At 42.1% G+C, this 27,598-nt stretch overlaps 2 protein-coding genes across 2 annotated transcripts in view; one reads left to right on the top strand and one right to left on the bottom strand.

Moving 5' to 3' along the window:
- LOC108034863 (elongation factor-like GTPase 1) overlaps positions 1 to 27,598 on the top strand; it is a 76,733-nt gene that overhangs the window by 3,001 nt on the left and 46,134 nt on the right. The gene's annotated exons all lie outside the window — the stretch shown is intronic.
- Positions 199 to 27,220, bottom strand: LOC108034865 (uncharacterized). Its single transcript, XM_017110044.3, has 5 exons — positions 25,440 to 27,220; positions 4,144 to 4,292; positions 3,991 to 4,069; positions 1,675 to 1,825; positions 199 to 1,478 (listed from the first exon to the last, which is right to left on the bottom strand). Exons 1-5 carry the CDS (start codon positions 26,910 to 26,912, stop codon positions 763 to 765), a joined length of 2,568 nt encoding a protein of 855 aa, XP_016965533.1. The 5' UTR covers positions 26,913 to 27,220; the 3' UTR covers positions 199 to 762.

Below are 27,598 nucleotides of genomic sequence, written 5' to 3'. Positions count from 1 at the left end.
TAATGATTTTGGTTTGGTAAAAAATATGCTATTAACTAAAATATTATGGGTATCGAAAAAGATTTTATAAACTCAATTTTTGTATTACCTAAATAGCAGGTTATACTTACTTTGTGTAAAAAGCCTTCATAACTAAATGAATTTCGAGAGAGGCATATTTTTAAAATAGTATTTTATTTAACTACTAGTAAATGCAGCTTAGGTCTAAACATAAATAAGCAACTAAATTTAGGTTAAATAATTTCGGTGTTGGTTTTTTGTATTTCATTATCGTTTTCGTTTACTCGTTTCCTTTTAAAATAGTTTCCAGTTTTGCACCTAAACTATTCGTTTAATTCTTTAAATATTATTTTAAAAAGTTGAGGCCTTGTTTACGCTTAAATGCAAAACAAATTAATTAAACAATTAATGGGATCGCGCCCGGGCACGTGTAATTGTTTAATTAATTCGTAAATTGTTTTGTAAATAAATACATGTATAAATATATAAATTAGGAGCGGGTGGTGTGGTACACTGGGATGAAATGCCAGGGGAAATGCCTAAAAACGTGGTTTAAATTAAGAAAAGCTTAGCTAATTACGTTACGCTACGCTAGACGTTACGTGACGTGAACTTTACGCTTTTTCGAAGCCATTTACTTCCGTTCCTCTCTCTTCATTACTTCTTCAGTCACAGTTGTTTTCGCACAGTGTATAGTCGCCGGAAGTGTCGCCTTGTGCTATTGAAATTGTATCTACTAGGATTGGTTGGTATTCCCGGAACTTAGTCCCAAATGATGCTCTGCTGGAACTCGAGGACGCGGTCCCACGGGAACTCCGGCTCGTAGTCGTCCGTTTCGGGCAGGGATCGCCGGGCACGGCTCTCGACTGCGGCCTCCTCCGCCGTGGTGGTCAGTTCCGCTGCCACGGGAACCGCTGCAGCCGCCGGTTCCACCTCCTGTTCCGCCTGCGGAGTGGTCCTGGCCTCCTCCTCGGCCGCCGGAGTACTGCTGCCCGGCTGCTCCTCGTTGCCTCCACTTCCCGAGCCACTCGAAATAGCCTCGATGGGCGGCAGATCTCCGCGCCTCTCGTTGTTGCGTCCATAGTTGCTGCCCGGGAAGTTGTTGATCGAGAACTGATCCGGTCGGAAGTTGGCGGAGCTGTGGCTGCCACTGCTCTCCGGTCGGTTGAGGTACTGGTACGAGCTGCTTCCTCCGTTCTGGAAGCTCTGGTCCTGCGGCTGGTAGTTGGAGCTGATGGCCGAGCTGCCCGCGGAGCTGCCGCCGCCGTAGATGGGTCTGCCGTAGCTATCCTTCTGGCCACCGCCGCCCAGGGTGCTGCCCACCGAGGGGCGGTAGAAGGGCTTCTGCAGCTGGTACCTCTTCGGCGGCTGGTTGCTGGGCTTGCGCACCGAGTATCCGGGCTTCACGCACATCATGCCAAAGACGCGGATTCCGGGCACGCTGGCATAGGTGGGCTGGTCATGCGCCATGGGTCCCTCTGGAGAAATCAAACAATTTAAGTAAGATAGGGCTTTTTTTAAAGAACTTAGTAAAGTGAGTATGGGAAAATCCCACTTTATCCCAAAGGTTAAAAATATCCGATGCATTAAATACTATTTTAATTAATGGCATGAACTTATTTTTATAGTAAATATTTGTAGGTTTAGTTAGTGGCTAGTTAGTTAGAAACATACCCATCTTGAAGTGATCGGGGCAGCGACAGATGACCAGGTAGTGCGACTTGCCGGTTCGTGTGTTTTGGAGCGCCAGAAGGGACCAATCCTTGGGCGAGCGGCACTCGCGCATCTCGGTGGTGGCCTCGCAGGTTTTGGCCAACGTGATGGCCTAAACATGGAACATAAAAATAGCGGGTTTAAAAATCAGAAGAGCAAAAAAAAGGTGCAGTATGGGAAAATATTTTAAATAAGAGATTCAATTGAGGGGAAAACCTACAAAAACATACCATCAAGTTAAACTTTTTTAGCCAAATGGCGCTCATTTAAAAGGGTTTTTATGTTACACTTTTATTACTAATTTAATATCTTATCCTAACTATCCTAAAAAGTCAGCAAAGCAAAACTTCTTTATGGCTGGCCAACATTTTGTTTTAGTGCAGTCTGTCTAGACGGCAGACCTGGCCTAATAGTCCGCCCATTAGCCATTCACTTTGGCCCGCAGGGCAGGAAAGAAAGTTACCCCGATCCCGATTTCGATCCCGATCATGACTCTAAATTGAAAGCTAGCATGCTAAACGCTATGGACAAGCTGTCACTTAATACGAGCCGCGGGAAACTAAGGAAATCCGAGAGAAAAAAGGTGAAAAACAGGAGCAGGCAGCGCCCAGGGCCTTGATTTTGAGATCTGCCAGACTTTGAAGCCGGTGGGCTGGCTCGAACGCCAAACACTTTGCTGGCCAAATTGCTCTGACTTTGGCCGATGTGCTACGCTTTCAATTGGCCGCCTTGATTGTCCTTTAACTGATTCACAGCCTGAGCTACTGTTAGTTAGTTGCTCGCCGAGCGTTAATTTGATTGACTCTCGGGGCGTTCGTTTGCATGTCAGCCAATTGGGAAAATCTTTCTTGTTTTTCCTATACTTCTTACAATTTTCTAGCCATTTTCCGCTTGCCGCTTCATTGGCTGGCATTCAGGTTAATGTGGTCCGCCCGGGCTGTTCCAGTTTTTCCCAACGCCCCGCTCTTGTTTCTCTGTTTTCCAGCTATAAACGCATTTTCATAATTTGCTGTACAGTTCCGGCAAAGGCAGCAAAACACAGCGACAGCAAGTGTTGCATTTAACGGTCAGGTGAAGTGCAGTGAAGTGTAATTACGACAATGTCTGACACTGCCCACACACTTTGCACAGCGCCATTAGGCCAATAGAAATGCTTTGTATTATTTAATTTATTTGAACATTTTCCCAAGCAAACACCGCTCGCATATATAACTCAATTAGGTGTGCGGCGAAGCCAGGGGAAAATCGGAAATCGGGCCAAAAGGAGCAGATCATGGCCAGGCAATAAAGCAAATAGTATGCCAACCGCAGGTCTGCGAGTGGAAGGTGGTTTTCCAGCTGACCCGATCGTGCCTTCGGTTGGATTTGGCATCTCAGAAGTGGAGTCTGCCCCGCCGCGCACCCAGAAATCAATTTTACGACTCGCTCATCCCACAAATGAGCCTCAATTTCGATGAATTTGCGATGGGCAAGTGATCTTGAACTGATCAAATGATATATTGCTAGCTGCCAGCCTTCGTGTTTTCCACTAATTTAGGAGTACTTTGCGAAATTCGCAATTGATTTCAGGGCGTGGCTTTCCCCAAGAGCCCCCATCTTCTCTAAGTACCCAAACGATACGCCATTTAATGGTTTATTAGGCGTTTGCAGTAAGGTGTGTTGTTGGTTATTATCTTGGGGTGTTCTAAAAATATCTTTAAAAAACTAGACTGCCTCCCCTATATCTGTGCTCTTTTGCAAACTGGTTGTAGGAAATACATCCTTTAATACAACATTATTAGTAGCTAAAATAAAATGTTTTTATGATTTTCTGCCTGACATTAAAGCACACATATCACATTGATTTCTCCCAATCAAAATACTTTCTTAGAAATCTATTCCGTACCTAATTTCCTTTCAATCTGCAAGTTATTTCCTCATAAAAATTATCTTCCGAATTCCACACAATTACAGAAAATGAAATTCGTGTCTTTTGTCAGTGATCCCAGTTCTCAAACCACCAATGATGCCCTGGCACTGATACCATCTTCCATTAATTCGTTTAAAAGGAGATCAAATCATATTTGTGGTCAGCTGGAGAAGACTTGAACTTGGCAGTGATCCGAAGTCGTGCCACTGAGAACCTGCAACCAACCATTGAACTAATGATCTACCGAGAGTGATCTAACCGAAGTGATCTAGAAATGCGGAATCGGCCAGTTCCACTTTCGGTTCCCAAGGCAGAGCCTCCCCCAGTCGTGGCCCCCAGGCCATTATCTAAGCTGATCCCAAGCCTACCTTCTTCTTATTATCGCCAACCAACTTTGTGGTATGCTGATCATCTTCATTCAGGCTGGCCGAGCAGGGATCACGATATCTGGAAGAGGATTAGATTTGCGGGATTAATTAGAGCCTGGCGGCGGGAGTGACAATCCCAATCTAGTAACCCACCTTGATGGACAGGCGCACAGTGGTTGGGTGTAGTTCAGCCTCACGTAGACGGCGTTGCAGACCTGCTGAATGGCACACTCGGGCAGCAGATAGATGTGCTGATTGTGCGGATAATAATGATATTTCGTCGGTTTCGCTGTCGCCGTTTTCTGTTGGGAGAGGGGAAAAAGAAACCAAGATGAGATGAAGATTCAGCTCCTGTTGTTGATTGATGTGGCCAAAAGGGTTTCCTCCGTCTATTTGGCTAGCAATTAAAGCTGCTGCTGCTGGTGCGAAACCCTGTTGGCCACGAGAGGCTCCTTGTCGAGGCGTTACAAAGTGTTGTTTGTCGACTGCCAGCTCTCTGGCATGGATGAAGTGCGAAATTGACGCTCCCCGGGTGCGAAATCCCCATCCCCATGTAGACCATCGCCCTGCCAAAAGTTTTCATAGCTTTCTTGCATAGAGTAGGGCCATTTTTCGCAGAAGTTATAAGATATAAGGTATACTATACTATCTTAGATACTTCTAAAAAAAAGAGTTGGGTAGTTAACAAATACGTCTTCTGAGGTGGTAAACAAAGTTGTTGCTGGCTTAGTTTCGAAAAAGGCATTATATATACTTGTATATATTTCTTTTTAGTGTTGTGGATTAATATAATAATAAAATGTTATATTTTTGAAACACTGACTAATAGTTTTTTTTGAGATAAATAAGCTTTGAATGTCCTGTCATAGGTACTCCATTTTATGTACTTTATTTTTCCTATTTTTAATAACCAACCCAGAAGCTAAAATGGTTTTGGTATGACAAAGCAGGAGGAGAAGATGCTATTTTGAGAGACGGACTCCTAGTAGGCATTCAAAGCACTCTGAGATGAGGAGAGGCGACTAGAGTTGAGTCGAGTTCAGTTGATTTGAGTCGCGTCGATTTGCCTTGGCCAGCAAAGCAGGTTAATGGCAAACGAGACCCTCACATAATGCCACACAAAATTGCTTGGCTCGCCTTGCCGCGCGTTGCAACGCGCCTTTTCCGCCGCAGAAGGGGGAACAAAGTTATTAAGAAATTGATGCAACTCGGAGGGGACCGGGTAGAGTAGAGTGTGGGTATACAGTATATGGTATATATATGTGGCATGTGTTACCCCGGGTAACCGGGTAAACTGCCAAACGCACTTTTACTTGTAATTTCCAGCCATCTCCCCATCGCATCTCATTCCATTCTGGCCCACCTGACCCAGCCCATCAGCCACTTCCTTCCTGCGAACATTTCCCAGTGTTTTCTTTTTCGGAAAACTTCTACCGACAGCAGGGGGAACTCAGGATACCCTGACCCTTCGCTTCGTTTTTCCCCTTGTTTGACTATTAAAAAGTTTTGCAGCCTTTACTTGGTAACTTCTTTTTTGTGCCGGCATTTATGACACAATTGAAGGTAGTTTTCATTTCTGTGTGCTCTTCAACTTTTCCTTTTCAGTATTTGCTTAATTATTTTGTAATCTGTTTCCCTTGTTTATCAATGCGTGTAAATTCGGGGAAATAAAAGAAGCTAGCAGTTGGAAATGGGGTAAGAGAGTTTAATGATTTCATTAGTTTGTGGGGAGAAGGAGGTTGATTTAGAGGGAAATTTTACAATTATATTTCTGGGGAAGCTAATAAATTTGAACCAATTTTAATAGATTTTTGAAATGACTTTTTAAATAGTTTTTGAAGTTTTCTTAGAGTTGAATTAGTTGATATGAAAAGAAAGAGAAATTATTAAGATTTATAAAGATGATTTTAATTTTAGGGCTAATACTCAAGATTTATACTTTAAAAACGTTTTTATATACTTTTTAAATTATATTAAAATTAAAAAAATTATATTTGAATTTGTTTTTTGTTAAAAATGTATCGGAATTGAATATTTATTTTCTTAGTTTGTTTTTAAATTTATAAAAAATAAAAAAAAAATAAAACAATATTTTAGATTTTTTTTATAGATTTTAACAAAAACTAGGTTATTAATTGTACTTAATAAAATTAGGGCTTTAATTAAAATAAAAAACTTATTTATTTCTATATTTTGATTTAATTATTTAATGCTTTCTAAGACGTTGTTGTTGTTAGGGTGCCTAGTCATATTCGAATTCAAATTCAATGAAGCTAAACTTATTCTTTCATTTGATTTTACTTTCTCACTGAAAATTGCAATTTATTTTCCAGTTGCGCTGCTCTGACCTCCAGGCAGCTTTCCTTTTGGCTGACAATTTATCGATCTAGTTTGGAGGCGCCTTTGAGCCCATTTTCCTTTTTCCAGCGGCCCTTTTGCAGTCGCCGAATGCCCAAAACTCAAACAATTCCCTTTTCCTACTTAGCACATAATTGAACTGAAAGCATCTTTGGTTTAGGCCAAATTGCCGGGCCATGATCCGCCTGCAAGGAAACGGTACTTCCCATGTCAGTCATTTGCCATTCAGCCATTCAGCTATTCGGCTCTTTAGCCATTCAGCTTTTCAGCTTTTCAGCTTTTCAGCCACCTACTGTCAGGTAGGTCTCCTCTCTGGCTCTCCGGGCTTGCTTGGCTTGCTGGGCCTGCTGGCAAGAGTGATTTACACTGACCCTGACCATTATTATTGAATTTTTGCCGCTTGTACTTTGGCTTTTCCGTTTCCCTATTTGGCGTCAGCTGGTTGTCGCTTCTGTCCAAATGTCCAAACTGTCGCCGCCAATGCCTTTGTTTCCACTCCACCACCGACATCACCATCACCATCGCCATCGCGTTGCCTGTCTCTTTCACTTTGGTTAAGTACATTTTTAAATATTTACCATGTACCATCGAGCGGGGGAAGGGACATCCCTAACTAGGCCCTGAGCCCCAAGAATTTTCCACGAACTGCAAATTAAAGCGTTTGCCTGCTGTATGTCCGCTTTTCACACAGGTTAAAGTTCAGCCGGTGGCAGTTAGCAAGAGATACTCCCTGTTCCCTCCACCTCTGTATTTCTGTTTTTCCTGTTTTGTTTTTTTTTTTTGTAGTTTCCAGCTTTTTCCCTGCCCACCCAAGTGCCACTTGAAAATCGTGTTCTCCGATGCCAGCTTCCTGCAATTTGGACTGCAACTCGGAGTCGGAATCTCGACGCGACCTTTCACGGGTTGTGTTTCTTTTTCTGCACTTCGTGTTTGGGGTTTTTCTACCTTTGGCTCTTTACTTTTTTCTTTCTGTTTTTTGGAGTGCCATGAATTGCGTTTTGATTGAAAAGAAAGTGACATTTCCGTTGATTTTCCTTTGCCAGAATGGGCTCTTTAAAGTTTTCCTTTTATGCAACTCTTTCTTTCGGTTTGGCTGCTAATTTTTTCCTATTTTCCCCATCTCCCCACCCCCCCGGCCAAATGACGTGGAAAATGTTTTCTTTTTGTTTGTTCCATAACAACATTGTATGGTAAATAGCAAACAACAAACCGTAAATTGCAGTGGCAATCGCAGAAACTGGCCATGTGCAACACGACGTATGCGTGATTTGTTTGCTGATGAGTGCCTGGCTTATTGACTGCTTTCGATGGCCATGATTGCCACTTGATTAGCCGTTTCTTGATGAGACGTTGATGGGGAAATTTTCCCCGAAATATGATGGCAATAATTCGCTTTTGAGTGGCTGGATTATGAGTTTTCAAGAGCTTTAGGTGGGAGAAAACTATGGAAAATAGTAGGATCGAAGAGGAAAATCGAGGAAATTTAATGATATTTGATAAATAAACGTAGATGTGTCAAATAAGTTCGATTAAATATTTTAAACAAAAATATTTTTAACCATTTAAATTAATAAATTGCTTTAAAATAATATTACAAAATATCTATACTGTCTAAATGTAATTAAATTATTTAGTTATTGACGCATCTTAATTCCTTATTAAAAACTATAAAGGTATTTAAATATTTTTTTTATAATTTTTCTAGGTGCTTTGCACCCAAACTATGTTAAGTATCTAGCCAAACTATCCTGATTTCGGTGATAAACCATTTTCTAGATAACAAATTGCCACATTTCTCTTCGCCACCTCACAGCGCAGTGGATTTTAAGTCTCGGCCTTTGTTTTCCACCTAACAAGCTTTGCCAACAAGTCCTGCAGTCATCAGCACTTCTCGGATTTCAAGTCCTCCGGGCCTCGCATTTGTTTGTGCACCCGGTACAGGAATATATATCTTGCAGTCGAGTGGCCATTTAGAGGCTTGATTTATGCCAGCAGCTCGAAATTTACTTTTAATGAGAGGCGGCGGTAGCGGCAGCAGCAGCGAAACACTGGAGCCAAAGTTAAACGCATGTAACTGACAGCAGCGGCAGCTTGTATCTATATATCTTGCAGATGCGAAAACCCCCCCAAGCCCCGCCACTTGTTATTCAAATCAGCTTGAAGAGATTCAAGAGTGGAGGAGAAAAAAAAAACGGAGACATAAAATTTCACCGCTTTGACTACTGATTTATATGTAGCTACTTCTCAGGCTCAAGACTCTCCTACTATCCGATTTAATGGAAATTTGCATGGCTAAGGCCGCAATTAATAAATAATTTTCATTTCATTTTCATTTCGAAATTTGATTTAATTACGTGAAAGTCGGTCTTCAAGTGAGCCTCACACCTACCACTTTGAGTGGGAAAGAACGGAAAATTAGTTGCCATTATTTAAGCTTTACTTCACACAATCTGTTTGTTATTTAATTTTGTGTGCCGCAAGTGAAACCGAAATTTCTGTCTCTGAAGTACACATACTTTCGTTCAAGTTCTGCGCCCGAGGCTTGCTTTTTTTTATTGTTATTTATAAAGCGTGAAGTGGTTTCAAGTAGTTTGCGTACTCACGGATGTATCTTTCTTTTCGGACCCATGCCTTTTTCTTTCATTTGACACGACAGGCTACCGAAAATCATCTTACACTTGCACACATTTCACTCGGGTTACTTGTTAACCGTAGTTTCTCATGCAAATCCCGGCTCAAAGCCGTTTATTTGTTTATTTGCTTGTTTGTTCACCATTATTTATTTGTTTGTTTACCCACTGCCTTTTCCGCTTTGCACCAGGCAATTGATAATTATCATCATCATCGCCATGACCATCGTCATCGTGCCGCACAGCATCCCACCGAATCCCAGTTAAAGTTGGCTAAAGTGTGTGCTTGGAACCTCCAGCTGGGCCTTTCCTCTTCCATTTCCTCGACCTCTGGGATTTTGGGTCTTTCGGTGTTTTCTGAGTAGCCCCAAGCTCTCGCAAGCTCTCAACACTCTCGAGTTGTTTATGTCCGCAGGTTGTAATTAAAATGTTCAATAAATCGTCGAGCTTGATTGCCGATTTTTTCTCTCCGTTCAATAGAATAACTGCCCAGCAGGAAAAAATCTAATATCTAACGGATGTGCAATAGGTTAGAGTTCGGTTTCTGGATTTGTTATAAACAATGTTGCAAGAAGCAGGCAAGAAAGATTGCATAGTAAACTTAGCCTTGACGCCCGAAGAACGTCTTTAAGTTGTAATATAGAATATGGCTTTTTAACAAACCATTACTTTTGATATATGTCAAAGAGATTATTATAATTTTTATATAAATAAAAAATTTTGAATTCAATTACTCATATGTAGGTTTCCTAAATAAGTATTTTAATACTATTTAATAATTTTTTAATATAAACTTTATGAACCTTAAACAGAGCAGGTACTGCAGAGCTCTTTTAAGCCATTCCACATATTTTCTAGGCTTTCAGGCCGCTGAGTGCTGAGTGCCGGCCAAAGTTGGCTCTTTGCAGATGCGGCCTTCTCAGCTGCGCATGCGTAACTGATATCCATCTTAGGCGGTGTTACAATTTTTTGTTTCTGCGCTGTTTTTTCTGCGCATAACTTGTCAAACGGCAAACAAAGGTGGAGCGCTGGTTTGCCGCACCGCGATGAAGATGAAGATACAGATTGCAACAAAGAAAAGGCAGCAGCTACATGGAAAAAAAGTACACATATGGCCTTAAAAAGGTCCTAACAAAATACTACTTAAATATCCTAACAATATTTAAAAACCTACAAAAGCTAAACCAAAAAATCTAATAAAATAACTAAATATAATATAATTCCCATCTCAAACCATTATAATTTTCTTTCTGTGCATTGAGAAAAACCCAAGATGCATAAAAGGCAATTACACGATTTGGCTGGCAGTGAAAAAAAAGGAGGGAAATTGTTGAATAATCCGAGAGCAGCAACTACATTCCATAACCAATTCGAGTCGTTGGCCAAAGACGTGTTCATAATTGTCATCGTGGTGACAGAGATGATGAAACTAAATCAAAGATAGAAAATCACAGGCGGAATCGGAATCCGTTTAATGTGTCAACCGGAGAGCCAACGTTAATTTGTTCTAATTTGTTCTCTAATGCCATTCGGGACAGGAATAGGGAACTTTTATGTGTGGTCATAAGCCCTGTTGGCCGCCGGGGCCAAGAGTTACATTTGGCTCTAATGCCCAGTGCCGTAATAATAATATTTTTACATTTCTTGCCCCGCGCTCGTTACTTGTTTTTCAGCCACTGCCGTTGGCCGAGTTTATTGTTCTAGTTCTGTGGCCACCAGGGAGACCATCGCCTCGGTCCGGTCTCCTAAACCGTTCTTTCGGCTCGTTGGTTAAGGTTTGTTGAACCTTTAATGAGTTTAAATGCCTGCTATGATATGGTCTTTAATGCACGCTTATGAGTTACTCGGGGCTTGACTCTTTTTTTTTTTCGGGACACTTTGTGGGACAGATTTAATGTTGCTGCCATTACGGTAACGATTCGGTCATGATACCGAAGGGAAGTACGACATTAGTCGGTAATATTACGATGTACCAGTCCAGCCGGATGCTTGGAACTTTTTTTAAGTCCGGAAAGGTTTAAAACTTAACATTGGGAAAGTTTAAGCCTAATTATCAAAGTTATGGTCGGTCGAACTTTGATTGGGGCTTGCCAATAGATATTCTTTATAGGTATTAAACAAGAGATTGGTTAATCTAATGTTGTTTCAAATAACTGATAACTAGTTCTCGTCTCATCCTAATAAAATTCCCAATCTCATTCTCCCCTTTCCACTCGCTTTCGTGTAAATTTCGATTAAAAAATCACTTTCCTCGTTCAAACCTCCATTAGCTATCACTTTCTTCTGTATTCTTTCGCAGTTAGCATATAAAATAACTAACCCAAATACACCCGAACCCATTATTCTTTTTTCGGATATTTGCTCAAGGCAAACATGTTGAACAAATTCACTTAAAACGAGCAGATGAAAAGGTGTACGAAGCGAATCCATAACCATTTAATGGCCTATACTTTGGGTTTGGTCATTTACCCCGAACAAAAGGCCGGCAAAATGGTCAAAATGTTTTGGTTTGTTTGTTGTTATGGCTTCTTTTTACCGCTAAAACGCATAATAAACTCTATGGTAAAATGGGAGGCCGCTTTTTTCAACTTTCAGCCTCCTCTTTGTTTTCCGAATCACGTACTATATATGGTCATTGTGGTGGAGAGATGTTTACCTGGAAGAAAGAAAGAAGGCAAAGAAAGCGAAATTAGTATTTGGTTGTGTCAAAATAATGGTCGAAAAATAAAAACAAAATTGCAAATAAAATTGGGCCAGCGAATAATGGGTAATTCTCACTTTGATTGGACTTTAAATGGTATAATCTGACACAGAGATTTGGTAAGGGGTATTATTTGGAAGTAAGCGAAATTTGTAATTGTTTGTGGGAATATTAAAATAATATTTAAGGGGTTTAAGGAAAATACGGATGATAAAGACCCTTAAAATATCATATTATTGCCAAGTGGTATGGTAAATATAAACCAAACTATGTTTAATATAAACCTATTGTTATCAAAGATAATATAGTATAGCTTCCATTCCATAGCATAATCAACTTGGGGAACTTAAAAATGTCTATAGTGTTCATTTAAATAAGTAATTAGCTTTCGAGGGGGTTGGAAATTAAAGGAAAATATTCAGAGACTGCAAATAATTCCCTTGTCGGGCCTAATTACTGCAGTTGTTTGCTTTGTCTCGATTCTTCAGCGCCTTCTATAACATAATGTGCAGGGGGCTGGCTCTTCTTTCTTCCCGACATCTTCTTCTCGGGTTTTTGGGGCCTTGGGGCCAAACACTTTCTTTTATTGGACTTTCTTTCGCTTCTTTGGCATTTTTTTTTTGCCAGCCTTGCCATTTTTTCTCTGCTGTATTTTATCAAAGTAGCGCACATTGCACATCTCATTCACCGCCCCTTGCCACGCCCCCCGCTGCCCTGCGGTTACGTTTCGGCTTTTGTTTTGCATCTGACAATCTTTTTTTCGCATGACTTTTTCCACCGCGGAGGCTAGAAAAAAAAGAGGTGAGAGATAAAGATGCCGACATTACGCGCTTTGCATTTTCCATTTTCCACTTTACATTTTTCCTTCTATCAGTGCTCTGTGTTTCTTTTCTGTGTTAATTATTAGCTTCCGCTTGGAAGGGAACATGGTGCAGTGCTTCTTTTGCTGCGTTAGAATTCTTCGACCTGGCTAATGTCTGTATTAGCCAACTGGCAGCAGGTTGCACGAGCTTCGACTGGAATGCGAATGGGTTTCCAGGTATTATTCTTGCAGGGGTCAGGGGAAAACCTCTTAAGGAAAACTCCCTGACTTTAATATTTATAGAAGATGAATCCCCATTTCTCGGGATTTTAAGGACATTTTTTTATCCGATCCATAATTCAGCAATATCAGTAATATTATTAAAAAATTATGTTATAACATTGTTCAGTCGTCTTGACAGCCATCTTTTTTTGAGCATATTTTCAACACTTCAAAATCTTCTCAATGGCCTATAAATGTTTTTATTTTAGAGGTTTATTGCATTTTACCAATCTTAAAAACTATTTTAGAATTTACCAAAAATATTTATATTTTTTCTAGATTCAAAAAGTAGTTGTAAATTCTAAATTTTTTTTTTAAAAATGTGTATTTTATGACTTGTTTTCCTATAGTTACCCCCACACAAAGACCTTTCCAAGCTAGTTATTTCCAACTTGCTCCTTGAGCAACCGACAACCATGACTAATGTTTCTGTGGCTGTAAAAACTCCCAGTCGGCAATATAAAGCGAATACCTTTCCCCAGCCCCCAGACCCTTTATCTTGATACTCTTTTTGTGAGCAGCAAGATGCCAAGTGCATAACTCGTAGCAGATACTTTGATGTATCTGGCCCAAGGCGAGGAGATGCAGTCCAACATCTTCACTCCTTTGGTCATTTGTAATTTGCGACAAATTTAGTGTTTTGCTCGGAGTAGTAAGGTAATCTTCGCAGTTGCGGGCAATTTGGATTTGCATTTCGTGGTCGCCGGACCAAAATGGGCCAAGGAGGTACGTTCGTTGAGCCTAACAGTAAAGCCAATCGGCAGCCGAGAATGGTATCTAATAGATACATGGCCGAGCTCGGCATTTACAGCTATCAATCATAATTAAGTGAATGATAATCAAAATGGACAGCATTATGAAAGCTGCATCTCTCGGTTTCTCAGTCTCAGTCTCAGTCCCTGGATTTCTGAGTTGCTGAAGTTCGTTCTCGGTCTTGGTCTCGGTTATTCTCTATTATTATAGATAATGATAAAGAGCGGCAGATCGAGCGGATCGAGCGTAGAGTCTGGGCTCATTCTGCAGTTCGTTCCATCTCCACTACGGCACCGTTATGCAGGTCAGCCCTCTTTTCTTGTTTTTTTCAACCCAAGATGCAGATGCAGCAGCAGCAGCGGCTCATCTCGTATGCAAACGCAGCGCATTCCTCGGCGATACGAATGTATCTTGTATCTACCATTGACATGCCAACTGGCTGACTGCCTGGCTGCCTTGCTGGCTGCTTGGCAAATTTAGCACGCTATGATCCAAAGGCTGGCTTGTATTGTAGCTTTCATTTTGCCAGGTGACAGCCAACTATGAGTGGTTACAAGGCCCCCAGTTTGAGACTGAGTCCCGTGGCCCGAGTCTTTCTCCATTCTCCACCACTGGCCCCGGCTGGCAGGCACATTAATTTATTAGTTGCACTTGCTTGTTGCGCTGTAAGAGATACGCACACGTTGAGATACTTTTTGCTGCACCACCATGGCTATGGCCATCCATGGATCCATTGCTCCGCCGCAGGTCCGTTGGCGTTTGTCGGTTGTCGGCTGCAACCGTGGCTGGCTAGTTGTCGCCTATCAAATTACCCAACTCCGCTGCTCAATTCCAACCGGCAGCCAGCGGCCAGAGCAGCCAAGATGAAGTATCTTCTGCTGGGAGAGGATCCACCATCCACCATCGGGTGGCTTGGCCAAACGGCAGGATGGGATTGAGTCCAGCGAATTGAGGTTTACGCGTTGGCGTTTATCGTGTTTTATTGGGACTGGATTCACGTCCAAACAGGGTACTCTATTGTGTGATAGTTGAGGAATTTCTCGAAGAAAGCATCTTTTCCTCCTATGAATCTTTTGAGTCTCGTATAAAGTGTATAATGGAACTTTAAAATTCATTATATAAAAATATTAAATATAATATTTCTCGTAAAGCACTTTTCTTTGTTATTGATAATTATAATTATTATTAAGTTATATTCATACACAGCAATGTTAAAAAACGATGTTATTTATCTAAATAATATTATTTTTGCATTTCCTCAGATTAATCTTCTTAAGGTTGAAAATACCTATTCTATCTAATCAAGTTTATGAGTTCTTAAAACATGAAACTGCAGGATATGAGTGGCCATTCAAGATAGCTATTACAAGCAGTTTTAATGCCTTTACTCTATTTTATTTCCCCAACCATTTGAATAACGCGACGTCCCATTTCACAACGATTCGCTGCGCATAAACCTGTCACAATCGGTGGCATCCACATCCACATCCTCATCCACAACCACATCCTCAATCCTCGTCGTCATCGTCATCGTCATCATCATCATGTGTCCTATGGCGTTGCCAAGCATTTGGGATGCGGACTACTTTGTTGCGCCTGCCCATCATCCTGGCCATATCCATATGGGAGCAGTCAAACTCGATATTGTGCCCGCCGCCACCGCCTATGTAAAAAGTGTCTAGGGCGAGGGATTCGCTCATTAATTTTCGCGGCCTTCCTGGGGTCCGGTTTTGGGAGCCCATGGAACCACACCGCATCGGTCTATGGTCTATGGATGGGCTCTCTTGTGACGTTGATTGAAGATGCGGTCGTGTTATAGGTTGCCTGGGAATCTGGGAACCTGGCAAATCGCGGCCAGCTTTTGCCAGCAATGATTAATAAAACTGTGCAAAGTTGGGTTCCGCTGAATTTCCAGCTTTCCCACTTTTCCGCGCTCTGCGATCTTTGAACTCAATTAGTGTTGTCTGGCCAGGGATCTTCGGGATGCAGACTACCACAAATGACACATATTGGCCGGGTATCTTTTAGCGTGTAGCTTGTATCTTGTGGCATAAATTTCCATTTCGAATGCCACGCCCACCGCACACGCTTTTAGCCCATAAAGAAACTTTTGCTTTTCGGCTGTGCTCGATGATGATGATGATGACGATGATGATAAACTTCGATGACTTCATGATGATAGGGATAGGGGATATGGGAACTGCTGGCTGCAGTTAGAAAGCGCATTTCTCGAAAACCCCTCAGACACACCATAATTGAAGGCTGCCGCCGGTTTTGTACCCTTTTTGCACCATTTTGCTATTTGCGGTTTTCCAAGCCACTTAGCCAATCCACCACCACCAACTTCTCTCCACCCAAAAAAATAAAAAAACATTCGGCATTCGTCGTTGTTGACCAACTCAATTTTCCTTGGCCAACCAAAAAGGAGTTTTGCGGCTTTGTCCATTTTGTGGGCTGCGTTTCGTGCCCAATTTGTTATTTTAATGATTTCGATGGAATCTTCGCACATAATTGAGCCGGAGTCCTCCTCTGCGAACTTCTGTTTCTGGGAAAGCTGGACAGCGAGTAGCAGCAGCAGCAGCAGCAGCAGGACTGTTTACCCGCGGAAATATCTGACAAATGACCGGACTAACACTGGCAAACACACAGATACAAATTGCTTTGACACAACCCACAACTTTCTGAAGTTGCTGCCATAATGCTGCAACAATATTTATTTAAACAACAGCGCTAAGCACTTGTAATATCCGCTGGCGAGAGCCTTTCGAATGGTTTTTACCTATATCATCGATATGCGACTGTCTGATTTGAGTCGAGCTGGGCTCAAGGAGTTTTCCAGCTGCCTCCAGGTGCAGTTTCGAATTCTTTTTTCCCTCTTTTCATTTTTTTCGCTGTGTCTGCTTCTCGGTTTTCTTTGGTTTTGGCTTTTCCTGGCCATGGAAATTGACACTCTGCCGGCTTGTTGTCGTCGTCTCTTATTAAAAATTGTGTCAAGTTGTCAGCAGCAACTGCAACAGCTACAGCAGCGGCAGCAGCATTTGCAGCAGCAACATCAGTTGTCAGTGCCCCAGTGTTGGCGGTAGATGGCCTACAAAAAAGCCAACAAAAAACCCAACAAATCCAACCTGACCACACTCGCTGTAAGTGGAGTTGATGGAGTCAAATGCATTTCCAATTTTCCACAGCTCACCAAAGAAAGGAAAATGAAAATGTTTTCAGCTTTGATTTTTATTGGTTTTGTTTGCCGAAGAGATTTGATTGAAAGATGAGCAGCTGGGGAATTTTAAGGTCAATTTCAGGTTGATTGAGTGATTGAGAGCTCGTATTGATTTAATTTTCAATTCTAGTTTACTTCTATTGTTGTTGTTTCTGTATTTAAGCTGTCTAAGTTTTATAAACATACATAAAATATTGAGAGACAAGAGGATATATGGGACGACACAATTTTTTATATAATATTTTATATATATATATATTCTCATACATATTTGGAAGGAAATTTGATTATTAAGGCCTTCACTACTATCTATATTTTTCCCACTGCCATCAATTTGAATCTCAGATGCGCAATCTTCGATCTACAAATTAATTGCACTTTCTAACGAAAAGCCTGGGCAAAACAAAGAAAGCAATCTGGTAATTTGGCGATGAGTCATAAATTCGAAAATCAAAACTCGATTTGCGGTCGAGAGGGCAACTCTGACCCCCAGGAAAAGGTCTGTGGGCCAAACGTTAATTCGGCAATTTCTATGCTCGCCTGCAATTAATGGGGAAAGATGGCGAGAGACTTTCCTACTTCAGTCGAACATGCAACCCACTCAAAACTCGAATCTCAAATCACTCCAGACACTCACTCACGACAGGTGAATGCAATCAACGATCGAAATAATGTTGAAAATTGTATTTTCAACGGCAAATCTACAGTGCCAAGCGTTTATAATGCTTCTTTTTTATTCAGATCGCTATTTTTTTCGTGTTCCTATTTTTATTACCAGCTGATTTTAGTGGAGCAACAACTTTTACTCCAGATTGCCGGGGTGTTTGGTACCTGTAAAATTTATGGCTTGCTCCGTAGAAAGTGCTCTGGGGGTGGGCAAGCAGGCAGGCAGGCAGTATCTTTTATAAGTTGCAGTGTTTTTTTTTTAGATCCTGAAAGAGCCAGCGTTTGTAGCATTTTTACTGGGTGGCATTTGGAGGACATTTAAATTGCTAATTCGTGGGCGTGGCCCCCTGACTTTGGCCTCGTCTTCGGCTTGCGGGTCCTATGTTGCAACTTTTGCTACTGCTGCATTTATTTATGCCTTCTTGTTTTGCTTATAAATTGTAATTCCTTGTTGTCCTCAACTTGAAATGCGCAAAAAGTTTCCTTCTACTCCGTTTGGGCGGGGTGCATAATTTGTTTGGTCTAGAGGTTGCTCCTTTGCCATCGACTTGGGCTGCTTTATGGCCGAAGCAATGTTATAAAATTGTTAACAAATGGCCCGGCTTATCGCAGGGCAGGAAGCTTATGCCCCTGGAAATGGAGATTTTCTGGCCTTTAGTTGGCCCAGAATTAAATGTGATTTTGAGTAGTAGTCTGCATTGCTGTTAGAATATTTTTCAAAGCGACTTTACTTAAATAAATTGGTGAGGCTTATATTTTCATTCACAACTCAGGGATTTTAGGAAAATATTTTTACAGCATAGAAGTTGGCTATTTTCCCAATATGGACAAATCCAACTAATTTCGAATTAAAAGCCAAGCAAATCAACCCAAACAAACCGGATCGCATAACTGTCTTGCCAACGAGAGCAAACCAAAAACCACAAATTGAGCTTGAATACTTTCTGGTTATGATTATTTGGCAATGTGCATATGGATATTAAATTTATAGACCATAAATGCTGAAATGCCTGGATACCCTCTCGCAGTTCTTATAAATAATTTATCAATTTGATGAAGCAAAAGGCCGCAGCATCAGCAGCACCAATTGAATTAGCCATCAAAATGGCAAAATGCACAAAATGCTAGGAAAAAAACACAAAGAAAAATGTGATTTAAATGCAATTGGTTTTCCTCGACGCTGTTGCCTGTATGTACAATTACACGACCTAGAAAGCCAAAGCAGCAGAAAGTTGCCAGAGAGCCGAAGAAGAAAGCCAGTCAGAAAGACTGAATCGGCATCGGAATCGGAATCTCTTGGCCAAAAAGTCCGCAAGACAAAGACACAGCGAATTCGATGGCCAGGATGAGAAGAGAGGAGCCAGACGGATGAAAGATGTTGGAAGTATCTCATAGGTCGTTTGGGTCTTTGTAATGCAAATAGCTGCAGTCGAGGGCATTTCGCGGAGGGGGAACCCCCGACTTGTAGTAGAGACATTTGCAATTAGTTTGCCAAATGCTGTGAGATCTTAATTTGGTCGTGAGTCGTTTCGTTGTGGGGGAGATAGATGCCAATGCCAATGGAGGGGGCTCTTTCGTCCTACACATTTTTTTCTCTTGCCCCAGGTCTAGGTGTCAGGTTTGTTTTATCCGAACTTGATGTAGTTTGTTTTTGGCAGTCGCCCTAATGACTATTTACACTCTCACTCTCTCTGTCTGTACCGGGGAAAAGCGATCAATGGAAAGTGCAGCCCTCATTAGTATATCAATGTCTTGTAGCTGCACGATCTGCTTGATCTTGGCCCAACAAATGATCTTTGGGGATCGACTTAAAGGGGATCTCCGAACTTCATTGGAAACTATTAGTTGAAATAGTGGGGACTATTATAGGGGATTATGAGCTACTGAACATTGATGAATACCATAAAAAACGTAGATAAAAATGCCTTTGATGAGAAAATATAAAATAAAATATTTCCAACTGATCAACCGGTTTCCTCAGTTGAAAAGTTCTCTTTCCTTTTTTCATTTCTGTACAATTAGCTAATAAATCCTATTATCTGAAAGTCATCTCCTGACTGACTAGCTTCTTCATTAAAGTCAAGCATATCTGCCATCTGAAATGCTGATGATCTTGCTGGGATCTTGAGGTTGTTTTCCCCATTTCGTAATTGAATAGCATGCGGCGAGATAAATGCCTAGCCAAATGGCCAATTCTGGATGCCCAAGTCATTGCCATAAATTTCCGAATCGTTCGATAAATTATGGAATGGGCACAGTGGGCATTCGCTACCCAGATACCAAATAGATGTCTGCCCGGGTTCTTGGGTTAATTGAAAAGACGCTTCCAATTCTATTTTTACTCTTGCTTTTTCCCTTTCTTTGCCTCGTTTTTGTGGCCTTAGTCTTGTGGCTCGGACCCTTTGCCGACGGATTTCACTTTTCATTTCGCATTTCTGGGATTCTGCTTTATGGCCCCTTGTGATGACCAATCAAAGAGAAATAATTTTCGCCGGTTGGGCAAATAAATTACTGTTATTAGTGGGTGAGATTTTTGTTAGAGTCCACACGCCCATTTCCCCCGCCATAATTGCCAGTAAAAGTTTTAATAAATCATCGCAGAAACAGGGAGGAAAACAGCTCAAGAAATAGAAACAGAAAACCCTTTCCAAAAAACAAAAAACAAGCGAGTTAGAAAGCCCGACAAGACTGGCGGCGTCTCTGCTTTCTTCTGCCTGCCGGATTGTATTGTACTGGATTGTATTAGATTGGATTGGATTGTCGGAGCATTGTTCGATTTTTCCTAATCATATATGAGTGCATATCTCTGCCCCTTTCTCCCAGCCTTCTCAGCTTTCTGCATCACTGCTTTCATTTGCATTCGATAGCAGATATGCAGCTTCCGTTGCACAGAGAGAAATGTGGTGTCAATCAGTTTCATGTTGTCATTTAAATTATCTCGTTTTATTTCAATAATTGAGGGTGAGTCAAAACGTTTCCATAATCATGATTTCTAGGCGAAAAGTTTGTTTATTGTTTATCTTACCAAACTTCTGTATCTTTATTAGTGATTATCTAAACCTTTGCGGGTATACAAAATGTATCTTAAAATAATATAATGTTTCTTTTGGGATAAAAATAATAAATATTTAATTTACAAACTTAAGCTTTGTGTGACTACACTTTTCTCTGTGTGATTGCTACTTGCTACCAGTTTTCCATGGCATCATCATCATCACCATTGTCTCTGGTTTATCATCATTTCACCGGGAGCCTTTCCTTCTGAACAATCTCAAATTAGCATAACTTTGGGCGTCTAATGTCTTTGCTCTAACGGTCAGCTTCAATCATCTCTGTGTCGGCATGTGCTTGTGTTAACAAGCAATTGATAAAACAAAGCGGTAAATGTTTAATCAAAACATGTTCGTTTAGAGGTACACTCCACTTCGCTACCATACCCCCCCGGAAAATCTGTGTTTGTGATGTAATGGATCATGCTCGGGGGAAAATGTTTGAGTTGGTGTTACGGGAGGGAAGAGTTCTTGATGTATGAGGTGTTGACTTTTCGAGGGGAGAGCTCTAAGCTGATGAATCTTGAACTGCCAGGGGAAATTTGGTAAATGTTTGTCAGATCTTTCATGTTGACTGAAGAGGTACACGGAAGCCGCATTGCTATCTACATAAAGCGCATATTGAAGATATTAAATTGGAAGGTATATTGGTTTATTATAGATCTAACAAAGTAAGCTGACTCAATTTTTCTTAATTCTGTATTGCTTATACCTTAACCATAATTTGAAATCACTCAATTGTTTCAGCTGCTATTTTCCACTTTCAATTAAACGTACTAAACGTCAATTCTCCACGCCTGATTTCCCCGCATTTTTCACCTACCACCCGCCAACCTTCTTGGCTTCTTTGATCAGCCCACACACACGGATCCACCGTGGAGACCACAGACAGACCTCGATAAGTGCACTTTGCCATGCTACTTCACCATGTCAATCATCGGCTGACCAAGTCACGCCTTCTTCCGCTGTCCACAAGTCTCTAAATATGGTCATATGTGTCTAGGGAAAATCGGCGGCAGCTGCCAATGTCTTTTAAATTGTTAGACATCAAATTTCACACTCTTTCACGAACCGTAGGATGGTTTTCCTTTGTCTTTGATTTGGCACCGCCTTCGCCTCTTTTCTCTTTCTCTTTTTTTTTCGTTATGATTTCTAGAAATCCACATTAACTGCAATTCACTTTTTTCAACATTATTTTTCATGTTTTCCATTCGGTTACATACTTGGCTACCAAGGCCGTGATTATATGCTCTATGACTTGTGAAATTGTTAGTGTCATTGCTGTTGCAACGAGGCACGAGTCGAACTTTGGTAGAGCACGAAAACTCCATCGAAAGTTGGGTGGAAAGTGATCGAATTGGTCTGGTTACCATGGATAGTTAGGGAAGAGGTCATATAACAAATTTTAGATCTAACTAACCGAGTAAATCACATGCAGAGTGTCTTAGTTAAGTGAATTTATCTCCAAATCCAATTAGTGAACTACTTTTACACTCGCCTAATTCTATTCAATTATTCTGTGAACTTAGTTTAGTCCTTTACCTCTTCGCTTTTTTTTCTAATTTGAAAACTTATTCAATTGGAAAGTAATAGTTTGTTAGCTGGTTGGTCGACAAACAGAAAAATGGTAAACTCAGAAGACTGACAACATATGAGCTATGATTTTTGAGAAGTGCATAGAAAGGTGCTGTAAATTTAAAATGTACTGTATACAAATTTTATTTATTTGTACCAATAGAAAGCTATTAATTTCTTAACTTGATTATCTGCAAAGTTGAATTAATCTAAGAGTGTTACTTTTTTTTCTTAATTGTGCCGGTTAAACCCAGCATACCCCTGAATCTACTGAGCATAAAACTGCAGTTAAATTTCTTGTGGCTTCATTGTGTGATGCATATGGCAAGGCTATAATTAATTATTATGAGTGGTGGTCTTTCCAAAGCTTTGGCTCATGCCAAGCCTCTGGGCCTTCTCATCCTTCCCGATAATTAGCAGAGTTGGAAGCGTGAAAAAGTCGTATGTTGTTGGTTACATCACCATGTTCGTGGAAAAAAGGGGGAAACTGAGGAATTTGCAACTCATGCGGAGAAGATCGCAGCCGGAATCAGACATGACCTAGCCATAGAACTATCTAACGAACTAACGGTGCTTTGCCCTCTATAATTAAGCACAATCGGTTTGTCTATACAAATCAAACAAAATACATTTCGGTCTTTAGCCCCATTTGCAGTTCTAAGTCGATTGTGTTTCGAGAAGAAAGCGTGTAAATTCAACTGGCAGCGAAAGTTTTACCCTAGCTTGTATTATTATTTGTATGCAAATTAGCAAAGAAACGAACCCCAATTCTTTTGTTGGCAGTGTAACAATTATGCTTTCATCTTTTTATCGTTGCCAAAAACAAATGCCGGGCAAGAAGCACAAATCTATTTAACAATGTGTTAATTACACGCGGCCACAGTGCTAAAACAAAACCAAGGCATTCTCCTTAGATTCCTCTCCCTCTGCGGTAACCGTAAACAAATCTGAGCTTAATCGTTAATTTATGATATTCCTAGCGGTAACCGACAGCCAGCAATCAAGACCCAACCCCGAGCTTGACGCTCCGCTGATCAAGCGTCATCATCTTCCGAGGTATTCTCTTCGGCTGACCATCATGGGTAGCTCATAAAGTTCTTCTGATGAGCGCCGTTGTCTCAAGCGGCTTTGATTCGATTTTACGACCTTTCGAAGCCCATTAACATGCTGGATACCTGAGCATTGAATTGTTATTAATGATCACTTTTCACTCAGTGGTTTTCAATTTGTTTTGTTTACTGAATGGAATATTTCCAAAAGCTAACTACTGGGTGTAGCAGGTTGATGTCTGTGTGGAAAGATGGAAATCCGTACTAATTAACTGCGTCCCCGTTGCGGAAGGCACTCGTATAATCTTTTATTTGGACAAGAAAATCCGATGTAGTACAGAAGATTATCCATCAAAAGAGCTAACATTTTTGAGAATCGCAGAGAGATGCGCAGAATGCGTAATGCTTTTTTGCTGGGAGAGTGTCTTTTGGTTTAATCAAAGCCAACATCCATGGGAACCACCTCTTGGGATTGGCAATGAAAGGCTCAGGTCTTAACTTTCCCCGGCTTTATTTTCTGGTGGACCCAAGCCTAAACCAACTCATTCTTAAATTCCAACATTCCCAGTGCGGCAGCCATAATCGAATCCATTCGCAGCCTTTACTTAAAACGGCATCAAACGATGCTAACCGCACGGGAGCAGTTCGATTAATCTGCAGACCGATTGAACTAGCAAACAAACAATTAAAGTCTTCATTAGACTGGTCGGGGTCTTGGCAAACAATTTAGGTGCGGATATGTGACTGCCATTTTAATTAGGCACACGACCGGCATAGAACCAGTGACTCAACCACCCGTGGCCAAGTGAAACATTTTCATTTAGTTTAATTCTCTTCTCTTTTCAGGTAAGTCCAGGCCACTTAGAACCTTGCCAACGCCAACTCAACCTGTTTCCGTGTGCTGGGTAAGTGAGTTGCTCAACCTGTCGATGATGATGTTGGCCGGTAGTTGGGACGCTGGAGGATGGAAGCTGGGTTATGTGTGTCGTCTTGCATCGATAGCCGATCGCACTATGGCCATAAATTATGTCGTTGTTTGCGCAGAGTCTCTCAAACCGACTCAAACGCGAAGTCATTCCGGCCTCCACTACCAATCATCATTGTTAGGTGCACATCAAAATTTATAGGTCAGTAGTGGCAACAAATTGCCAGGCATTCCGATGCCTGCCTGCCCAAATCATTGCCGATCCTCCAGTCAGATGCCCTCCATCTTCATCGCTGTCTCTCACTGACTGCAGTTTTCCGTCTTGACTGTATCTAATAAGGCTTGACCAGTTCCCTTGTCCATGTCATCAAAAAGTTGAAAACAAAACGATACGCTGTGCTGCGAAACCAACCCAAACAAACTGACCCACTCAACAATTGTATTGAGAGTTTCGGTTGCTTTCCTAGGCTGTTCCCTTCCCCCTGCCATCCCACTGCTTATGACAATCGATTTGCAATGGAAAGCCAAAGGCCTGGAGGCGCTCCATTTATAACAAGTGGCCAGCTTTGGCCAACTATCCAAGTGGGCAACCCAGCCAGTACCCCTATACAGTGGGAAAAATATTTGAAATGTAATTTAATTATGAAATCAAGACATTTTTTTTTTATAAAACTCGGGAGTTCAATTAAGGATTCTATGTCTATTCAGAGTTCTTAGGTTTGAAAATTAATCGATTCATTCGTATTTGATAAATCTAGGAAATTTCTGAAAAACCTTAACTTAAGGTTTTGAGAATCGCGGAGAGAGGCGCCAGAAGTAATCAGAGTTGCCTGGAGATTTACAGAAAAAGCCAATCGTTATTGGCTGATAATGTCATGGACTACCTATTTTATAATTTTGTATCAATTTTTTTCTCTGTGTATCTCTGAACTTTTTGTGGCTCCTATCATGCTTTCGATGCCTTCGTGTTGTTGTTGTTGTCATTGTCGTTGTCATCGCTCGTTGCTTTGTTGTTATAGTTTGAGAGTCAAGTTGTTCCAATAATTCTGCATTTGACATTCAACGGGGTTTTACTTCGGTTCTTCTTGTTTTTGTTTGCTTAGCCCGAAACGGTTTCTGTTTTTTTTTTGTCCAGAGATGTCTCTGTCCCGACTTGGCCCATTGTCTTGGGAAATATGTATCTAGCTTGACAGGCGCTAGCCGCCTTTCCCCTTTCTACATTTCCCCTTCAAACTTTGTCGATTTTTTTTTTGGTGATCATTGCTAATTAAGCCAAAGAATGGGCCGTATTTTGAAAAGGAATGGGATGGTCCTCTAAAAATTGTGTCAGCGATTTGAGTACCCTTTCTTTTTTGGTTTCCAAGTAAGGCAAGTTAGTTAGTTAGAAGAGTTTTATAATTTTTTGCGACTTTGTAAAAGGGTTTGTAAAAGGTAGACTCACCTTATTATCCTTGTTAACCGCTCCCAGTTTCTGTTGGTAGTACTCCTCGCGAGCGTTTGTGTTGAGGCTGTCGATCAGGGCCGATGCATTGACATGGGCATCGTAGACCATGCTATCCTGCTGGTTGCTGTAGGTGGCCGGGGTGGCTCCCGATCCCTGAGATCCTGCAGCTGCTGCTGCTGCAGAGGAGGATGCAGCTGCTGCGGCTGCCGCTGCTGCCAGAGGAATATTAGCCTGAGGGGTACGGGTGTACAACTGCTCGAGGGGCAGGGCAGGGGCAGCCGAGTTCGTGGTGGACGAGGGAATCGACGAGGCTGACGGATTGGATGCACCGCCTCCACCAATCGAGGGTGTCACCTTCTGCAGGGGCTTCGATTGCTGCTGCTTCTGCTGGATACTTATGGTGGCTAGCTTCTGCTTTTGGGTGGTGCTAGTGCCAGTGGTGGTGCTGCTGCTACTCGGTTTCGAGGCGGCTGCGGCATTTGCAGCCGCTGCACTCACGCTACTCGGACGCTGACCTCCTCGCTTCAGGGCGGCTGTGACCTTGTGGGCGAAGGGTCGCTTCGTGGCCCGATTCTTCAGTTTTCCCATGGTGGTCAACGTGCGCTGCTGGCTGCCCGAATTTGCGGTGGTTGTGGTGGTGCCGTCGGCATCATCGGCCGCCGTTATGGCCGCTATATTGTTATTCGATCGGGCGGCCACGAACTGATCATCGGGATCGGTGGAGTCGGTGAGGGACTCATCACTGGTGGTCGATGCCTCCGGCTGGGTGGTCAGATTGGGTGAAGTGGTTTCGCCAGCCTCATCGGTGGCCTCCGATTCGGATTCCGCCGCTTCCGCTTCCTGCTGACTCACATCCGTGGTGGTGGGCAGATCCTTCATGATGGTGCTCATGGCAGCCTGCTCGTTCATCGTGTTCTGCAGTTCCAGCAGCGTGGTCTCGTCCAGGATGAGTGTGGGATCCGTTTCGGCTTCGGTGGATCCAGTGGGTGGCTGAGTGCTCTGCTCGAAGGCCTGATCCTGATCCGCTTCCGTTTGCGTTTCCTTTTCCGTTTCCTGCGGTGTGGTACTGGACGTACTGCTGCTGATCCTGGCAGAAGTGGCTTCCTGCTGGTTAAACTGCTGCTCTTCGATGTCCAGGGATTCTTTCAGCCTGGCCACACGCTCCACAATCCTGGCCAGCATATCCTTCTGCTGCTCTGGCAGATTTTTCGTATCCAACTCCAGCAGACGATCGTATTTCCTGATGTTCCTCTTAACGGTTTCGATATCCGCCCTGGTTTTGGCCGAAGGCAAGCCGGATTGGGGATTGGGATTGGAGCGGCTGGGTGGCTCCTGGAAGTATGTGCGTGCCCGGCGGTTGCTGTAGCCCACCAGTTCGATGACACCTGGATAATTTTCAGACGAGGCAGCAGCTGATCCCAAAGCAATCAAGGCCAAAAGGCAGCTCCAGGCTGCACTTAACCGCACCATTTTGACCAAGATTGCAGTTTTGGTTCTTTTGGGTTTTCGGGAGTTGGATTTCTGTAAGCGACTTTTCTTCCTATTTTCTATACTTTTTGCACTCGCGATTCACGTTCGGTTTTTATTTCTTGAATTTCTCGTATTTCACTCGCTCTCGTATTAGTGTCAACTAACAGTAACTCCAAATCTTCGGCCACAGACACACACGCGAAGTCCAGAGTCAGGAATCAGTATCTTTTTCTAACCAGCTGCCTGGGACACTTTGGTTTTTCTCTTCTTTCTCTACTAATTTTTTGGCCACGATCCGCTGACTTCTAAAGTCAGATTACAAATGTTCCAGACCGCTGGATGGCAGCGTCTTTTAAAAATTTCCAAGCGGAAAACGCGGCGCAGACTTTTCTCCCAACCTGGGAGCTTCGGTTTGGTAGCTTCTTTCACCAAGTTCATGGCCAGACCGGTTTGAAGCCAACATGTTGCGCGCCGCGATTGCGATCATCGTCGCAACCGGAGAGCGGAGAATTCGCTCCGACCCGAGAGAATCCCATGGAGAATCGGAGAAATATACATCCATCTATAAGTACTCGGGAGAAGAGAGCTTTCTCTGGGCTTACAGCAAATGTTGCCAGGGCCGAATTGACAAATGAAGAGCAACATGTTGCTGGGCAAAGCCATTAGGCCAAGCACACGCCTTCCTT

This window comes from Drosophila biarmipes, chromosome 3L, assembly GCF_025231255.1.
Source record: "Drosophila biarmipes strain raj3 chromosome 3L, RU_DBia_V1.1, whole genome shotgun sequence".
Taxonomy (NCBI): Eukaryota; Metazoa; Arthropoda; class Insecta; order Diptera; family Drosophilidae; genus Drosophila; species Drosophila biarmipes.
The sequence above is the reverse complement of the archived record's forward strand: the minus strand, read 5'-3'. Positions and strand labels throughout refer to the sequence as shown.

What these genes read in the sequence shown, in the direction of transcription:
- LOC108034865 (XM_017110044.3), bottom strand. Translation starts at nt 26,912, where the DNA reads ATGGTGCGGTTAAGTGCAGCCTGGAGCTGCCTTTTGGCCTTGATTGCT. An exon ending in CGGTTAACAAGGATAATAAG is followed by an intron (nt 4,293 to 25,439) that starts GTGAGTCTACCT and finishes CTCTCCCAACAG; the next exon opens with AAAACGGCGACAGCGAAACC. An exon ending in TTGGCGATAATAAGAAGAAG is followed by an intron (nt 1,826 to 3,990) that starts GTAGGCTTGGGA and finishes TTCCATGTTTAG; the next exon opens with GCCATCACGTTGGCCAAAAC.